The sequence below is a fragment of the Polyergus mexicanus genome, unplaced genomic scaffold (assembly GCF_030449975.1).
Source record: "Polyergus mexicanus isolate NDT 795.1 unplaced genomic scaffold, iyPolMexi1.0 SCAF_13, whole genome shotgun sequence".
Taxonomy (NCBI): Eukaryota; Metazoa; Arthropoda; class Insecta; order Hymenoptera; family Formicidae; genus Polyergus; species Polyergus mexicanus.
The window spans coordinates 6,448,621-6,468,317 of record NW_027223333.1 but is presented as its reverse complement, the minus strand read 5'-3'; the positions used below and the strand labels follow the sequence as shown (position 1 = coordinate 6,468,317).

The 19,697-nt window shown below is 36.8% G+C and overlaps 2 protein-coding genes across 12 annotated transcripts in view; one reads left to right on the top strand and one right to left on the bottom strand.

Moving 5' to 3' along the window:
* The window catches only part of LOC138938492 (alkaline phosphatase), a 159,173-nt gene that overhangs the window by 35,662 nt on the left and 103,814 nt on the right, over positions 1–19,697 (bottom strand). For all 9 annotated transcript variants that reach the window (XM_070305503.1, XM_070305502.1, XM_070305501.1 and 6 more), the window contains 4 exons: positions 10,170–10,344; positions 4,157–4,335; positions 2,513–2,720; positions 1,615–1,755 (listed from right to left, as the gene is read on the bottom strand). In XM_070305503.1, the coding sequence (XP_070161604.1) occupies positions 1,615–1,755; positions 2,513–2,720; positions 4,157–4,335; positions 10,170–10,344 (703 nt within the window). The remainder of the gene's footprint in view (positions 1–1,614; positions 1,756–2,512; positions 2,721–4,156; positions 4,336–10,169; positions 10,345–19,697) is intronic.
* The window catches only part of LOC138938493 (caspase-1-like), a 45,579-nt gene continuing 27,322 nt past the window's right edge, over positions 1,441–19,697 (top strand). The window contains exons 1-3 of one of the 3 annotated variants that reach the window (XM_070305510.1): positions 1,441–1,928; positions 12,903–13,077; positions 17,231–17,487. In XM_070305510.1, coding sequence (XP_070161611.1) covers positions 12,965–13,077; positions 17,231–17,487 — 370 coding nt within the window. In that variant the 5' untranslated portion in view covers positions 1,441–1,928; positions 12,903–12,964. Of the gene's footprint in view, positions 1,929–12,902; positions 13,078–14,047; positions 14,125–15,293; positions 15,351–17,230; positions 17,488–19,697 lie in introns of those variants that run through there. The other 2 variants (XM_070305511.1, XM_070305512.1) reach the window with 2 other exon arrangements.

Below are 19,697 nucleotides of genomic sequence, written 5' to 3'. Positions count from 1 at the left end.
AAAATATATATATATGTGTGTGTGTGTGTGTGTGTGTATGTGTGGAGATATTTTTATATAACGATAAAACATTAGATGCCTCCCTTGATTATAACCACTGAAAATTATTATTTATATTTTATTAAAGACATCTTTGTGAGTTAAATGTCACGTTAGATTTGAGCAAAAGAATAATGTAACATATATAACCAGTTTTAATTTAAAATTGAATTTTAGTAAATTTGGATTCTACAGAAACAGAGATAAAGTTTGTTCTAATTTTCGATAAAAATTCTATAACCAAGCCGTACAAAATATTCGTAAATGGCCATAATTCTTGAGCGTTCTATATAAATAAAAATCTTTTGTACCACGATTAATATCCGTCATGGGTTTGTATTAATGAGTGATTTATTTCCATTATAAATTATCCGCTATTTATCATTTACTGGACATTGGACGGTTTTTCAAAATCATCACAACTCGCTGATCGTGCGCATTCTCGATTTATAGAATCGAATAATTTGCGAATGTGTATGGGTAGAAAATGATTTATCCATAATGCACACTTGCATTGTTCATAATCGTCCTTTATTGCATCGCTGACTAAATCGAAATTTGAACGTGCGAATGTGCATAAAAAGCGCGTCGTTTTTATACGTCGAACAGCCTCATTGAATTGCAAATGCTTTTTTTTCCCCTGCACGTCATTTATGTGTGCGTACGCATGTATACGCGCGTACATATATGTTTTTTTTTTTCTCTCTGTCATTTCGAGGCAACCCGCATACCACTTGCGCGATAGTTGCGACGATAGATCGATGGAATAATCTGCGACTGATGTCATTATGAATTTTGATGCTACCGCGCGCGTTCATCGATTATCATTATTCATCCTCATTTGAATAAACTATTTATTCTCGCCGCGCGAGGATCAAAGACTAATTAATTCTTGTTTTTTTTTCTTTTCTTTTTTTTGTAACTATTCTCTGTACTAGTAGGTATATCAATTGCGCATTATTCGTGTAATGGAAAGTATCGCAACTTTTTCGATATAAACGAAATAAAACTTCTATGTACATATTATTTATCGCAAAAATAACTTTATAATTTGTCAGTGTATTTCAAATGTGTCACGTTTTTTTACTGATTAATCGAAAAGTGCGATTAGCATGTGTTTATGTGAACGGAAAGTAATCTTCGCTTTACGGAAACCATAACCGTATCGGAGGAAGCGGTTAACTCCTAAGAAATCTTCAGTTCTTTCTAGTTCGCGAAGAGGAGTGGCAATCAAAAGTAGTTTGTTTCGGGACTATTATAAAAAGTAGCTGTATCGATATAATCGCATATTGAGTTCATAGAATTGTTAAAGAAACAAAACAAATAAAATCTGTTTTTTAGCGCGAAATTGTTGTTGCGAAATTTCTTCTCGAAAAATACGGGCTTAAAATTTAAAGAATTATTGTATCGATAGTAAATTGTCACAAGAATCCCGAGTCTCGTTTCTGAGAGTAATGTCTCAATACGGCTTTCGGTGTTGATGCCATTTCGCTAGAGATGTATCTTTACTCCTTTCACCGGCACACAACAAAGTTGTAAGTGACTCTTTCTCTAGTGTTCTAACTTCTGACTTACCTTCCACGAAGAGGAAGTATCCCTCGGGATTGTTCGCAAGTATCCGAAGTGCCTTAATCGTCATCTCGGCCAGAGAAGGATCGCCGGTGTCGTTCGTATTTCGGTCGACATCGAAATCCATGTGAGAATAGGCGAAGAGACCTGCGGTGAAGAAACAAAAGAGTAAATTCCGGCAAATAATTGGATCGAGTTGCACGGAAACAAGTTTGTTATCGTATTGACAAATAAAGAAGGGAGAGGCAAATAGAAAAATCAGGACATTGAGAAAGAAAATACAAGAAACAGAGAAAATCAAGAAAGTCTAGATAAAGCATGTAAGATCTTTCGTTATAGATTATTTTGACAATAAAGTATTTTCTTCATTCACGTTTTTATCACGCTTTAAAAAATTATTAATCAATTGTACGCGACGTATTAATAATTCAAAAACCATATTAATAACTCAAAATTTTATTTCATTGACATCGATAATTATCATTCTAACTTATTAACCAGCTATTTATATAAAGTATCATTAATAGCGATCGATAGGCACGACATAATCTCACAATCACTCAACAAACACTCAATATTTAATAATTACACTGATTACAAGATTGTCAACAGCGCGCAATTAATATGACATAATAACCAATCGCATTAATTTAGAATGCGAATGATGAAATTAAATTCTTGCAAGCCGTTGTGTACTCGCGTATTCCACGACGAATTTCAATCCACAATTTAGCGCGTAAATTTTTCATGCAAATCGTTAATCAAAAACCATACATCGTTCGTCGATTTAAAGCCAAAACAGCTATCGAGCATTACTATTGTTTGTTCTCTATCAGATTTCAATACCATCAATGCAATCATTAAATCTTCAAATCGTAGATATAAAAAATGTATTGAAATTTACCTAAGAGACGGTTCACTTTTCGCGGGTCCACGTTCTCAAATTGCTCCTTGTTAAAGACGTATCTTGCGGGTATATTCTTCCGACGATGATTCCTGGACCACTCCTCGATGAGATTTCGACCGTCTAGTCGTCTGCCTTCCTTATCTGGCTCTTCGGGATCTAAAGTCACCTTCGGTACGAAATGACGTCTGCCACCACCGAGCACAACCTGTATTTGGGCAGAAATTATTTGCGTGTATATGTGGAATTTAATTCTTAATTTAAGAAAATTTGATAAAAATTCGGCGAATAAAATCTACAAAATTCGTTTGTTTTATCCGACAAGAATTCTTTTTTGAATCGAAAAATTTATCACAAACGACATATAATCATCGCAGATCTCTAATTCCGCCTATCCGTAATGTCTGGACGAGGCACGCGGAACCGACTTTAATGAGAAAGAAAGTTTCGTCTTAACTTTCCCGGAGATGCAACGCTTCGATGAAATCGCCTGCAGAGTTCTTTGCTTCCTTCAAACTTTAAAACAAGAACTTCTTTTTTCAAATAGCGTCACGTGAGTCATTCCAAAAGGTAAAAATAGCTAATAGTTAATACGCTTTTAATCTGTCCGCTAGGTTGCATTTTACTTTCATTTATCATATATACAAACTAAAAGTTATTCAATATTTAATTTAAAACATGGAATGCATTGTAAGCAGCTTCCTAGTCAGGCTATATAATCGATAACTGTTTACATTTAAAACTGATCGACTCAAAAATTCTACGAGAAAAGAGCTTCAGATTAAAAAAAAAAAAAGCTTTAGATTGTAAAAAATGCAAATCTTTCTTTGAAATAAATAGTAACACGGATTCGTAGGAATAAAAGTATGTGCTAAGTTTTATTCTCCCTGCATTTTGATCGGCAGAAAATAATGCGAAAGAAGCGTAGCGTAACAAAAGATATGGATAAAACCGCGACACATATATTTTATGTCTATCGATATAAGATAGAAAGTGTAATGAAACGTGATAAAAAAGAGCAGAATTTTATGTCCACTCGTATGCAGGAAGGAATCATAACAATGAAAATCCCTGTACGTCATCCGGCGTGAATGTAACCGAATATCGGACAGGCTTTACATCTTCGATCTTTGCATCTTTCTTGAGAAACTTGGACGATATTCCTAAATATTTTATTTGTAAATTTCATCGCGGCGCGCGCACGCAGAGCAAAACTTCGCCTCGAAATGTCCATCTGACATTGCTGTTTATCAATCAAAGTTTTGTAACTCTTATATATAAATAAAAGATTCAAATTATAAAATGATGTCGATATATGTATCGAGTTTTATATTATTTAAGATATTTGAATGTGTTTCCGATGGTTAAAGAATATTGTAAAATTTCATATAAAACTTGTAATATTGAGAATCGAACCTTGCATTCAAAAAGACATAAAATAAAAGTAATAAGACGTAGATATTAAAATGAAATATATATATATATGTATATGTATATGTATATATCCACCTTCTTTTGAAATATTCGGTAAAATTTCGTGACTGCACTCAAGGAAATATAGCCATTGAATCTACATAAAGCGCAAAAAGTGTCGCCATACATTTTCACCACACATGAACACATCGGGATATTATTATTACATACGGTGATGTTACGGCCGGGCTCGTCCTCGAGCAGCTGACGTGCCATGTCTTTGCAGGAGGTACGTGCAGCAGGTGGCACCTTTCCATCGTCCTCCCAGTAACGACTGGCTGCATGCGCATAAAGAGCCGCTGGTGTCGCATGTGTGACCCTGGTGGTTGTAACCAGCCCTGTCGATTTGCCTATGAGCAGAAAAATCGGATTATTGTCTTTTCGTGGTAAATTTCTCACTTTCTTTCTCTTCCCCTCTCCCTCTCTCTCTCTCTCTCTCTCTCTCTCTCTCTCTCTCTCTCTCTTTCTCTTTGTTTCCTATTGGCAAAGTTCCCAGCTACGTGCTTTCGTAAATCACCCCTTTGGATCCTCGCGGTCGTCCGTATCCGCGTCCGACTTTATCGCATTTAAGCGGGAACCGAGCATGTGCACCGCCACATTGACGTAGAAGACAAATATCCCCGAGTAGCGATCTTCCCGAGGCGAATCAGTACGATTTATCCTTCATTGGGGGCGAAGTGGATTTTAGAATGTCGAACTAGCGTCGGGTATAGAGCTTGAACGTGCGGGGATTATTGCCGGCAAAGTCGACCGATGTATATTATTCACGGGAATCTCGTCGAATCGAGAGCGAGTGTATCGCGTTTAACTGGGACGCGCGATTGCGGTGCGGATACTAGATCTCAGATGTAAACTTTCAACAAAGATTCGATTATCTCAAGATTCAGAGACGGTGTCTCTTGCAGAAAATGTTTTACGTTCCGTTGCGTTTATTACGTGCAAAGTACTATTTAAAATACTAATATTCTTATTGAATAATATTTTCAACTTCATTAAGATAAAAATAAAAGATAAATTCTCTTTTTTTAGAGACTTAAATCAAAACTGTACGAAACATACGGAATATATAAATATTATATTTATAGAAAACTTAATTCTTGATATATAACTAAATTAAATTTCGACAAAGCAAATATTTTTATGTAATCACATTTTTTAAACATTCTCAAAATTATTTCGAGATTCACGGATATAAGATCGCATACAAAACAGAATTAGAAATTAACAATTAAAAGTCACGTATGATAATATTTGACATTTTAATTAAATTATAATCGAAAAATTGAAGTGCAGAATTGGAGCGCATCTCGATCCGACTCATGAGATCGCATTTCAATTACAGAAACATTCGAAATGATCTTGATAGCTGTCTCGGGGATTTTGCTTAGCCCGCGAACGGGCTAAGGAATTAAGTTGGCACGCAGAGTTTGCCCTGGCAATATGCGCAACGCGCGTTGCCGAGAGTCAGTAATTACGAGAGTGGCTCCAGGAAGGATCAATGCTAATCGACCTGAGTGTAATGACGCGTGGTCCTTCATTAAAGATACGCTGAAGAATCCTTTGATCTCGATATCTCAAATTGAAATTATCACCACATTGCTAATTTGATTTGTTACTTTTTTACGTCGGAAAAATTTTATACTATATTATAATTATAATTTACTATACTATATACTATAATCTAGAAAATTAGATAAAAATTGTTGAAAAAAAGAGTAAAATTTTATTTCATAGTATTATAAAATTTAACTCGATAAAATATATATTACGAGGTTATTTGCATAAAAATAAACTAATATTACTTGTGACAACGTTAATATATATAGATTTCCATACAAAAATTTTATCGCCGCTTTTCTTTTTAGAATCTTCAAAGATTCAAAGCCTAGTCTTCTTGTAGTAAAAATTTAACAAAAAAAAAATTGTAGATAATAAATATTTAAAATTGAACTCGCATCTTGTTTTGCAAAATTAAAATATTTTGGTACATTAAGCTTTTAATAATGACGTAAAAGTATCGCAGAACTTTGTTCCCTCGTTAACTTTCAGTGACTTTGCTTTAAGAGGAATTTAATTTGAGGCTTAGCTACCGGAGTTATCCAAAGTTTCAAATTGAAAAGTTGTGAAAACAGATGGCGTTTCGGTCGATTTTTTGTAATAAAAGTTTTGACAATCGGTCCTTGACTGATATCCGAAGAATGTAAGAAACCCGAACAACGACCCGACTCGTTCCCTTAACGTTAGGGCAGCGAAAAAAGTCCGCGCGATCGATCTTCTTCATGCGTGCCTATAAATATCACTGAAGACATCCCACATGAGGACCGTGAGAGGTCCGTAAATATTCCTGCGGGATCATTCGCCGCGAATGATCCTTTGGCGGTTCGTTTCCAATTCGTTTCTCATCCCTTTTCCACGGGCGAAACGTCCGATTCCGTAGGTCGCGCACGATTCGAGATAATAATTCAAGGAGTTTCAGAGTTCTCGGGGTGAGAACTGGCGGAACACTCTTGATTCGCCCCTCGAGATGCATGAAATGGACCGTAGTAAGTCGCAAAGACAGCCCCTACTCACCCCAAATTTACTCCTTTCGCGAGTCGGGTCCCCTTTAAAGCGCGAACTTCTTAAGCTTTTAGATCGCGGCATCGGTAAAGGAAATGTGTTTCAAATATCTCGACTTAAAAGGATATAGACGTTTTTATTAATTCGATGCAGAATCCAATGATACTTGAACGTATCGTTACTTTACATTATTCTATTATACTCTATCACTCGTAATTATATGTTGATCATTTTGCGATTAATTTTAGTAAATTATTAGATATCGATATGTACAATAAACAAAATATATGAAAGAGAGACTGTATTATAAAATTATATTTTTTACACCCTCATTTATCTTGTAATTTATTCTTTTCTTAATGTTTATTTTATGATTCCGCATTTCTCTTTATTTCAGAAAAAAAAATTATTCTTCAAGTGATAGATGATCGCACATATCGTTTATTTTCAACCATTCTACAATAGTCACTATTAATCTGTCATTATTCTTCCATCCTTATTTATTTTTAAATCCCTACTTGTTTTCGCTCGTTTAACTTTTATTTCATAATCTCGCACTTCTTATTTCACTACTCCTCGAATGATAGATAATCCTGTCATTCACTCTCGAGTATCTTGCACAGTAGCTTCGCTATTGTCCCGCCATCATTTTTCCTCATCGATTTTTAATTTCCTACTTCTTCTCGTTCGTTTCCCGTCGAATTTCCACCGTGCGCCGTGTATCATCTTGCGTCGCGATGTCACGCTGAAGAATGTGACAAACCGCTGACGCGGAGAGGACGAAAAAGCCACGATCCGCGGCCGCGCGGAAAGCCAAGGGTGTCAACGGCAAACGGCGCGCGATTAATCAGCTGGGCCATTCATCTTAATGATCGCGGCAAAGCAAGCTCGTCCTTTCACGCCGCGCGTGTATACACACACACACACACACACACACAAACACACAAACACGCACGTAACACCGGCGCAGCACACGTGTCAGAAGCGCATATATATGCCAGGTCGCACCGGTCGGTCTTGGCAGTGTGTCAACTATTCAAAAACACAATGCCGCTGTTTGTTATCGTAGATACGAAGCGAGGCAACTTTGTCGCCACATATTGCGCAATATTATAAGAAAGAAATCTCGAAATCTTTTAGTCTCGATAATCCAACGTAACGCCAGGTGACGTCCGTAATCGGCAAAAAAATCACACGATCCAGATTAAACATTTCAATAGAGCGTGTTCGAGAATTCGCGAGTAGAGAGAAGATATATGTCTATATTCTTTTAAAAAGAAACTGTAAGAACGAACTAAAGATATCTGTGTATCACGTTATTAACGACACGCTTGTCGTTTTGAATTTATAATACGTACAACGTATTTCTCTCTATATATCGTAGTATTTATTACTTATTCAACGAGAGAGAGAAATTTCCGCGAACATCTCATCTCGTGCGCGCGGGAGCAAGAAATTACGTTACAACCAGATTACAACCGTGCTCGCTCGCGCATCCCTTTTTGCAATGACCGACCATCGTAAACAACCATAAGCAATTACTAATGGCTCGCAGGAGCGGCGCTCTCGGGATCTATCGTTAATTCGCCGCCATCGTCAGCACGACCGCTCATAAACTTACGATTTCGCGGTAAAAGCAATTACAACGGCATCGCCGATAATTACCTCTGCGACGGATCCGCCCTGCGATAGACCTCCGAGATCTATCGTATATACTAGTCGCAACAGTTTCAATTTTACGATGTTACGTTTTAGCGATGTAATAAAACCGGCCCCGTTATAGCCCTCGTTATACAATCGTGCGTTTTATCCAATTCACGAATGGTATTGTGTTTAACAACGACGGTGCTTTACCGTCCAACGTTGTGTCATGACGCTTTTCTCTAATTGCATTTTCTATCTTCGTCATCGACGACGCTCTGTCGATTATCCGTCTTTGATATACAACGCATCCGTATCGCTCTTCTTACGACAGGATGCGCAAATGTCCTGACATCACATGTAGATTGATTATATAGAGGATGAGATTATTGTCTTCTATTAGATACGCGTATATCAATTATATCGAGTATCGCACACTCGTATACACCGCGAGAATCGATGTTTTAGTACAAACGTGTGTGTGCTAATTTGTACATCTCTTTGATAACAAATTTGGATATTTTAGATTTTGGATTCTTTAAGATTTCTTTAAGAGAGAAGAAAGATTTTAATATAATATCATTTGTGGAAAGTTATTTTTTTTTTTTTTTTTTTTTTTTTTTTAACGAGAAATGTCTAGCTACGACCGATTTAAGAAATAAAATTTTAACGAACCATTCTTAAACTAATAAGAAAATCTTATCGTCTGATTATAATTTTAAAATTAACATCTTTATTTAAAATGCCCTCTTCCTAATATTAAGAGTATGATGGCAAATATAAGAGACATCTAATATCTCTCTCAAATTCATTTTAAAAAATTATTAATTTTCAAAAAGAAATTTAATCATATACATATATCTGAATAATATTATGTTTTTTAATTTCTAAAATAAAATGTTTAGAAACGCAAAAGAAATTTGAATAATCCGATTAATTTTAACAAAATCTTCGTTTAAAATGCACATACTCTCTCATAAATCATTCTCAAAATTTAATATTAATATTTTAAAAATTATATAGCGTCGTGATAGATGATGATCTAATTAAACTTGTTTGAAAAAATTATTTTATAATAATTTGCGATAAGGAATATAATCATAAAGTAACCAAATATTCCTATTATCAAAAACCATTTATCTAAACGAATCGTTAATTAAACCTGGTGATTCATTTAAGTATATCGATATAGATTACACAATAATTGAACTTTAATTAATTAATATTTTCAATATTTCTATTTTATGAAAATATACTAATTAATATACGATTTTCTCGTGTATGCGCGCGCAAAATCGTAAACACGCAAGTTTTGTACCATCCCAAGCTTCGAAGCGTGAACCATGAAACTGCGAAAGTTCGACATCTACCTCGTCCGGAATATTCTCGCATGTACGAGGCGAGTTAATAAACAGCACATGAAATCTTCCATTAGGCGAATCGCGCTACCTTGTGCAATTAGCGCTGGTCGTAAATTAGATATCGGCTTCCGGTCAAGCAACACGCGCCAAGAATACGATGTGCACCGCATGTGCGGCGCGGTGCGCGAATTCAATTTATACGATGGACATTTAATCGTGCACCCTGTTTCGGCAGTATAATCGTTTTAACGCCCGTCTCCGGCAAATTGGATATATGCGCGGATTAATTACGTTTGCTTATAATGAGGAGATCGCGGGATCGTAAACGTCGCGCAATGAAATTCGGCAGGAAGTAACGATCTGATTTAAAAGATTAATCTGTATTCATCAACCTTTCTTCCGTTTACGGCAAATCAATCTCATTTGCTAATAAAAAGAATATGCCTGAATTATTAATTAAACTCGCGAAATCATCAACGAAGAAATCAACAATGTATGTGCATATATAGCGCAAAAGTACAACGATGTAATTCAATGAAATATATTTTTAAATACTCTCTCTTTTCCTAACGCCAGTCTTGCAAACATTAATCCCTCATCCCGTATCGAATGTAGAGACTCACCTTGATCCTGGGCCCAATTAATAAGCGAAGGAACGCGCGCCTCGAAACTGGAATAACAATCCTCGAAGTGCGCCGACGAATCCAGACCAACGGTCTCGTAATTGGCTTTAACTCCGCAGAGTAGTGCCGTCGCGCATGCCGACGATTCGCCAACTTGGGCATCCGTGTTGTATGTCTGGAAACAAGATAACGACGATTAATTACGTATTTTCGCGTAATCGAATTACGACTATTTAATACGGATTTGTGACTTGAGAAACACCTTTACTTTCGCAAAAAGAAAATAAAAATTTTTCAATTAATTATATTTTACATATAATGCAAATTGTCTGCACTTCCTCTTTCATCTACAGATTCCTTAGTCAATGTTTTCTCGAAAAATTCTGCTTACTTAAAGACCATTTAAAATTAAATAAAAGTACGATTTTGTTATCCGTTTACATTCATGAAACTCGAGTTTTGTAAATACTTTGGAATTTCAATCGCTTTTAACAGAAGCTTTTAGGACATTTTAAAATTATATTTTATCACATAGTCATTATGATTCATTGCGAGTGCATTAAATCTAGAACGGAAAGAAAGAGGAAAAAGTTTACTACAGTTCATAGAAAATCTAACTGTCAAGTCTTTCACACGACGCTGAATTTTTCATTCAATTTCGTGGCTATTAATGAGAAAACCCGGCATACGTCCTTTTAAATTTAAGCGGATTTTAGCCGCGATATCACATGCCCTCTATCACTCAGAGCGCCGCAATTCCGTTGCTTACCCACAATTAATCTAACCGCGGTCACGTAAATAAGGCGATACCATACATCAAGTTTCGCGACGTCAGGAACATCGAGGAAGGAATGATAAGATGCGAAGTAAGGAGAAATTCTCACGTAAGTGGACATCGCCTCAATATGTCATGACTGGCGATTTTCTTCGGGTAACAGGATGACGCGATGTGGGGTTCGAAGAACGACGCCGCTAGAAACTGTACGTCCTTCTAGACTCTAGAGTAAGCACTGCAATGAGAGCAAATAGACATTTTCCGTCTTGCAGCTCACTCGCCTCGAACCCATTTCGAACCCTACGGAAATGACAGCTGTATTCTATTACCGCTGACTATACGCGAATGAAAATCGCGAATCTCATTTTGCAGAGAATTAACGAAAACGTCAACTTGACGTGAGTGTTATTTTAGTATAAATTTTTATCGATAAAGAAAACATTACACACGCGCAGAAGATAAGAAATTTTTATCTTAATTATTCTCGCAAGATTATAAACATATCGCTATTTATATAGATTTTCTGTGATCGAACCAAATTTTATTAAGTTCTTCTTCTCTTCGTTTTACGCATCGATTACGTGTCGTAATAATCGACCCAGATTTGCGCTCGTAAATGACAGGGAACACATGCTCGTGCGCAAAAAAAAAAAAAAAAAAATCCCTGCTGTACTATCCCAAAACGGCGCTGCTGCGTAAAACATTGCTGATATCCGATAATTTTCTTCTTGTTCGACAAGCGTGTGTGTGTTTGTATTGATTCGTTCAAGCATGCGTTCCTTCGAAACCAGACGACGATTCCCGACAACATCGGCTGGGAAATGCCGATTCTCGCTCGCGCAAGAACACCCATAAAGCACACTCGTCATTATCATATTGAAAGCCATGCATCCGTCAATTCGAATTGTGAATTAACTGCAGAATCGTACGATACGGTCGATCGCCAAGTGGCGATAAAATAGAACACCCGAAGCATAGAACTATCGTATATATGCCAGGCAAACACGTTTCATTCATCCGATATTCTCACAACAGTATAAAACTGCGAGAGGAAGGGACAAAAACGCGGTTATTGATATTTGACGACAGAATTGAAAAGCGGAAGACACGTACGTGATATCTCAAAAAAGGGAGAAAAAATCGCTGCCGAGAGATATTTCGCGTTCCTGAAATTTGACAATTTGTTTTTTCCACATCGCGCATATTCGAGATTCAATCGATGATTGCTATCTCGATGGTAAAATAATAATGCATATAAAATCATAACATTTAGAGCTGCAATGGTATTAAAGATCGTACAAATTATACGCTCGTATAGTAACATATGGAAGAGGGCAGAGAGAATTATTATTATTATTATTATTTTTTTTTTTATAAAAAACTAAAACCTTTACAAATTTTAACATAATCAATATTCGTTTGATTTATTAAAAATGATATTTATATGATATTTAATAATCTCTTCACTTTTTCGTTCATATAAAATAAAAATCAAAATATCTAATTCAGCTTTCGTGAAACATTAAAACGCTAATTTCAATTATCATCTTCATGTTACGTCGAGATATTCCTAAATTACCTTACGTATCGAATATGACAAACGTTAATACGTCACATGTAATTGATATTAAAAAATCCATCAGGGAGCAACGTAACAAAATTTTCATCTTCTACCACGCAATTTGCCATTCACTATACACGTGATCGAAACGTTTACGGTATCCGAGAGGCGCGGTGTCAAGCAAAAAGCGCCCGATATCGCGTGAATATCCGAAATTCGTGCGGGGGTATGCAGTAGTATGAGGGCAGGGTTAAACGTTCTCGATAAGCACGGAGATGCTGTAGATTATCGTGCTGGTATTATCGCCGGCGACGCTTTTATCGGGCGTTTCCGCGACGGGCACGTCGATAAGATAAATTTGAAGTACGAAGCGCATCCTCTCTCTCTCGACTCGCAGGTGAGAACGAGCAGTGGCAAAACGCAAATCGTGGGATCGTTAGGAGGATATCCGGAGGGAACATGGAAGACAGGGACAACGCAAAATGCATCACGGAGCGGAAGCAGCAAAATGTTTCGTTGCCGGATACATCGCAATGGAGCGTGCCGGACGGATGGCCGTTCAGGAAAGCAAAGTAAGCATCACTCGGTCACGTGGTGACCGATAGAAAGCTTTCAGATATCGAGGTGTTGAAAAAGTAAGCATGCGAATGGCGCTAAAGGCCTTTTCAGAGCCATTTACGCTTGCTCTTTTGTTTCCTCTTTTGTCGCTAGAGTAAACTTAAATTTATATATATATATTTTTTTTTAAATTGCACGGATTTTCCTCGCGTTGCACTCGTGTTTCGTATATATCTGCTTTATTATACTCTTAGTCAATTTTTTTTTTCACGTCTAATAAAGTATTCCTAAAGATATAACTGTGCTTCTTCATTTGCTTTTCGACTCTAGAGATAGAAAAATGTAATTTGCTAACTGTTTGAACGATACAGATGCTTTGATGTTTAAAAACTCGTTGCAACCTTTCTCTATTATTCACGTATTTTTCGTCTATGTGCCTTTTATTATTAAATATTGTATAAATACAAGTCTTGTTTTATTTTAATTCATCCTTTACTCACGGTAAAATAAATATTATTATGCATTCGTATGAATATATATTTTATATATTAATCGTATGTGTATAACAGACAATCGCATGTATATTGTATAACATATGGTTCATAATATTTATTTTTCCATGTTTATATTATTGTTTTTTCGCAAAGCAAAAGTATCGATTTTTAATTTCTACGAAATCATCGCGATATTTAGGAATCTCATTTTCATCATAATCCATTGTCACTTTTCGCATCTTACATCAATCTCGAACAAAAGATCGCCTTTTGACAATGACCGACGTTCTAATCGAATTTATCGCGCGCGCGCGATAAAAGACACATTAAAAGCGTCTTTATCTACTCTTTGGTATATTATCTTTTTCTTTTTTATCACGATTTCCTCGTACACACGTATCTAAAAGATATTGACGTATCATTTACGCGTTCTTCCTTTTATCAAGATCTCCTCGTACACACACGCAAAAGCGATTCAGTGGTTCCCTAACGCGATTATTCTTGCAGCCGCGCATAACGTACGGCCGATGTAATTGTCGGATACCGAGGAGAACGTAGGTTGCGCGGGTGAGAAGGAGTGAATTTATATTCATAATACTCGTTGGAGTGGGGTGGCAATCGCTGTGTGTGTTGGGCGCAAAATGTTTTAGAGGCTAAAGTAAACGCCGCCGCGAGTCCGTAGTATAATGCCGGTAACTCACTTCTCCCACGACGAACATTTGTCTCGTAATGGCCAACCGGCTCACCACGTTTATGACTAGTTCGTAAGCGCCTAACCGTGGTTTTGTCACATCCGTTCTGTATTCCCTTTTCTCCCGCCTATTCCTGTTCCCGGCATATTTCGAGTGCTCGTGGCGATTGTGTCTGGGCGTGCGTGTGTCATCTCCTCATATTCGTTATTGTATCCATCTATGTGAACTACTCGTTTGACTCTTATATTCTCTTTAACTCTATTTTCTTCCCTTCAGTCCTCCAGTCTTGAAGTTTCGATCAATTCGGTGTGTCGTACTTTTTTTCGATGATGCGACTCTTAGCAAGATTAATTCTACGTATCAATATTAACGCATAACAATAGACCCATTAACTTCTATATAAGATTCTTTTCAAATTTTTTATTAGAAGATGGTTATATTATTTCTTCGATATATTTATAATTATTAATATATAATTATTTTTGTATATTTTTTTATATAAATACAAAAAAAAAATTACTAAAGCGCATAGAGATGCTAAGCTCTATTATATTCTTATTATATTATATATCTGTATCTATTATTGTATTATATTCTATATCTATTATATTTTTTTGGATTGAAAGCATAGTGAGATGCAATGCTGTGCAACATAAATTTCTGCGTCATCAATCTAGCGGCAATAAAGTAAAAGCGTTTCGACAAAACCCATGACAATACGTATAGCGAGCTACATTTGTATATAGGGTAGAGCACACGCTAAAGCGACGTGATATCAGTGACGCATATTTGGGACGGGGATTCTCTATGTGTGCACATAGGACATATATTCATTGTTACACGTGTGTCACTTGTCGCGGACAAAACGTCGCGAGTACTGCTTTGTCATTTCGGTATGTATTCTGACTAATGGTACACATATACAGCATATAGAGTGTTTGGTAATTCTCGGTATATTCGAGAAGTGGATAGTTTCCTGTCGTACAATAGATCGATTCGCCAGAATAAAGAATAACTTTTCTCTCAAATACGGAAAACTGGATCAACGGTTCATGAATAAAAGGCAGCGTAATTTCTACAGTTCCCGGAAAGAATATTACAGTACTTATAATTTATTTAATCAATAATTAATTGTATTTTGAGCGCTCCGGCGAAACATGATTTTCTTCTTACACAAAAGTGATCGCGCAGAATAAATAATCTCGTAAGTGCCTTTTCTATACATTTATTTTCTCAATCTCATCGAGAATATAAATTTAATTACCAATACTATTCATATGCTTGTAATTAAATTCCAGCCATTCAGAATTATTAAGAGAGCACGCGCTTAAAATTCCGTGCAAGTTTAAAAGTTCATAGTTTACGGTCCGTTCGGTTAAAAGCAGTTCTGTCTTCGCATCCTCACCTCGCTTCATCCTCTACAATATCGCTGGTTTATTTTCCGGCGAGATCGTATAATCGCGGTAACACGATGAAAGTCCGACTCAAGCGCGTACGTGTGCGAGATCCGCGAAAAGCCGCTTCTCGCGCGATAAAGCGCCATAGAATCGCGGATTGCGGAGGTTCATCTCTCTCGATCACGATCTAAGTTGAAATTAAATTGACCGCGGTATGATCTCCGCTAAACATCCGTCTGCGTAAGCGCACGTGAGCGGCAAGTATTAAACGGACCGGGGGTTGCGCCTTTCCGAGGAAAGATCCCTCTTTACCGTTCCGTTCGTCTTAAGAAGAGAAACATCTTGATATTTTTCACGAATAGCGACTGCAAAGAGGCAAAACGTACCGGAAACGCTCGTTTTTATCTCTCTCTTTCTTTTTCATTCGTCGAGTCGTTCTCTTCTTTTATTTCTTTTTTCGCATCGCACCAGACCATTCATTTATCAGCGACTGTCTTCAAGTCGGGATTCAACAACTAGCTACCGCCTAATTACGCCGACTATACGGAGACTATTGCTGCTAAATGCTAGTGGCATTTATTTCGTTCGCGATGTCGCGTACTCGTCTTCATATTCGTGCGCGGCGTGTCGCGAGATTGTTGCGCGTAATTATGCAATACTAGCTGCTTTCGTCACAAAGATAAATATATATCGGACAAAAAAAAAACGCAAGTTGCCACTTTCCGTATTTTCTCATAAACAGACGCGCACAGTTCAAGCTCGATAATTAATCCATCAAGCACGAGAGAGAGAGATTCGTCTTTTTAGCCGGAAATTTTTTCCGCTTTTTACGTAAAATATTCCAGCAAATTATCACGAATTCCTTCATTAATATCGTATTAACTTTTTTTTAACGCAGTTCCTGAAATATCAAGCGCTTTAATTTGCAGCGGAATTTCAATAAGAAAAAAAAATATTAATGAAATAAAATTAAAATTCTATTCTTGCACAGATATAGAAACGTCTTCCATCGCGGAGAGAAAATAAAAGTACCTGATTAAACTCCAACCCCGGAATATATAAATAAGTATACCGACTTCCGTCCATTTCATTCCGCAACTCCGTTGTGTTATTAATGGCGAAGTTACGGGATTATTTGTTTCTCGTGCAAAACGCGATGCAGTAAATTTCATTATCTACGCTCGTCGAAATCATATCAAAACCTCTCAAAGCTTTAAATTCTTCAACATCTTTCAAAGTAATATAGTAAAATGTTATTCCCAAATATTAATTAAAGGAACACGATTGACCAAAAATTTAAACACCACTTTAGTACTTCAAAATAAAATAAATCTTAAAAATAATATTTTACAAACTTTCTATGATAAGATAACACAACGGAGTGTCATTACAAACTTAATTACAACTTGCAAAATTACAGCTTACACTTTGCAGTTAAGCCGCAAAGCGCGATATCGTATCAATGCGTCGGTTTCGAATAATAACATAATATTTTTTCCTCATGTATTCTTCGCGGAAAGTCTATTATTCCTAATTATCTCAACGACTTAATCCGAATGTTCGCTTAATGTATCTTAATGATAGTTCACGCAGGCACTCAATCGATGCCCAAAAGACCGTGAAAATCGATCTCGATCCATTCGCCGAGGAATACGACATGAACCATAAGAGAAGAGGAGTAGCGCTCATACTAAACCATGTTCACTTCGAGAGCATGAGCACGAGGAAGGGATCCGTAAAGGACTCCCTAGATCTGAAGGTATCATTAAGCAAGCTCGGATTCGACGTCCGGATTTACACCGATCCAACGATCAAAGTTATAGCCGCGACCTTACAGTCGAGTAAGTATCATATATACTACGCTTCCTGATAACCCGGTCTGTGCATTTATAACCGTATCACTTCGTTACGTACGATCTGTCTCAGATGACAGATCGAACAATGAATGTGTGTGAACTGACTGGTACTACAATATATGTATGTCTAACTGAAATAATGAACGCAAAGTGTTTCCGCTATTTGGAAAAAAAAAGATAGAATCGAAGATATCATTATTTCTATCAATTTGCAATATTGCAGACCGTAACGCAACCGTTTTGTTAGCTCTTTGTATACCATTGTTTCTTACCTTTCCACAATGAACAACGCATTCTTTCATCCCGCCTCTCATTGCATAAAATATAAAAAAACGACAGAGTTTTCTCAAGACGGAATGTCCCAGAATCTCCCATCTCATCTTTAATCGCGTAAGGAATTTATATTCAATTATTCGTTAAAAAGGAAAAAAATTTATGGAAGAATATTTTGTGCAACATTTCTCGCGTCGCACCACGCGTTTAATATTTTCGTAATTAAATTTTGAAATAAAATTTCATTATCCGCAAGCCTCCTGAATATATAATATAAGATGCAATATGACGGTTCGCGTGATCCACTTAACAAATACAAAATATTTTAGTCTCACATCAGTTGCTTAGTTTGACAAATAGTTGAAAGTATGTCCAAAAAAATAAATAAAAACATGTAAACAAAAGAAATATCGGTGACAATAACATGATTGCATCGGACACGACATCTATTTTTACGCTCATATAAATATATCTAATAGCAGCGCATCTACAAGAGCTTCTCAAACAAATTGATAATGACCGATGAATTCTTTGTGAAGATCCTCGCGTAGGCAGGCAGGCATGCAGATATTGGGGAATAACGCGAAGGATAATGATGCGCATGGTTTCCGGCGAGAAGTTATACAAACATTTTACGACGGAACGAGCTCATTAAACGTCTATTCGCGTTGCAGTGAACCGAGTTCTTCAACAAATAACTAACAAAACAATCTCGCGAATACGGTTGCGGCAGGTGCCGCGGAAAAGTGAGGTGGAAAGCCCGATGATTATGGAACTTGACTAGATAAGAAAAATTCTCGCGCCTTCTTCGCTTCAGCGCGACACTACTCCGTCAAATCTAAGATGCCATACTTATTTGCTATTCACTTTTAACTCGGTTGTACTCATGATTCATGCATTATATATGCATTCAAAGTGACAAATGACCCGACAAAATAGAAGATATTAATACAGATACAATTTCGCACGAAAGTAGTTTAAAAAGATGTGGGAGACCTTCGACAACTTTTATAATGTAGGCATATTGTGAAAGGTCGAAAAGGCTGACGACTATTATCGGAGTCTTTTTATTATAACGATATAAAATCGACAATCTTGTGGAGAATAGAAAGAACGTTTCTTCGATAATCGTGACCATTTTCGTGCGCAAGAACTGAATTTTATGTGCAAAAAATTTTGCTTAGCTCTATTTTTTTTATTTATATCATAATAATATAAATGACTTTTAGAATTATATTTTCAGAAAATATATACATTATATTATTTCTATATTATATTTATTTTACATTACACAAATGTAATGAGACAAATTTCTTCAACGAGTTGAATAAAATTTGGAAAATAAGAAAAGGAAACGCGTCAAAAGTTGGCTGTATAAAAATTGCAAATCGATGTTCACTATTTCCCTCTGGAGAGAACGAATTCAAACGGACTTCTCATCACTTTCTGTTGATACGAGAAAAACAACGGCGAAGCACACCAAAGTCAGAAAAGTCCCGTTAGATTTTTTTCTCTCGCTGCTAGACTTTACACGTATTCGATTACCGAATCGAAAGTATCGAGAAAGCGTCCGTTTACTTTGGAGAACCACGGCCAGCCGGAGCGGGCGTGTTATAACTACGCTGTCACATAAATAAACCCGTCCGGCTTCGTATTTTGCGCGGCTACCTTCCGCCACTCTCAATGCTTTAATTTTGTCTGGCGGAGTTTCGAGTAAGCCGAGGGCGAGCGGGAGCTTTCCCTGGTTCCGCGAGTTCCACAGACGCGTATCGACTACCGAACGAGGGGCCAAACTTTTCAATCGAAAAGACTCGCGTGTTGTTGTAGTGCTCGTTTTGTCTTCTATTTTTCCTTTTCTCTTTCTTTTTTCTCTCTTTTTCCCCTCCATTGATCAGCTAACAATACACGTTGGGCCCGGACCA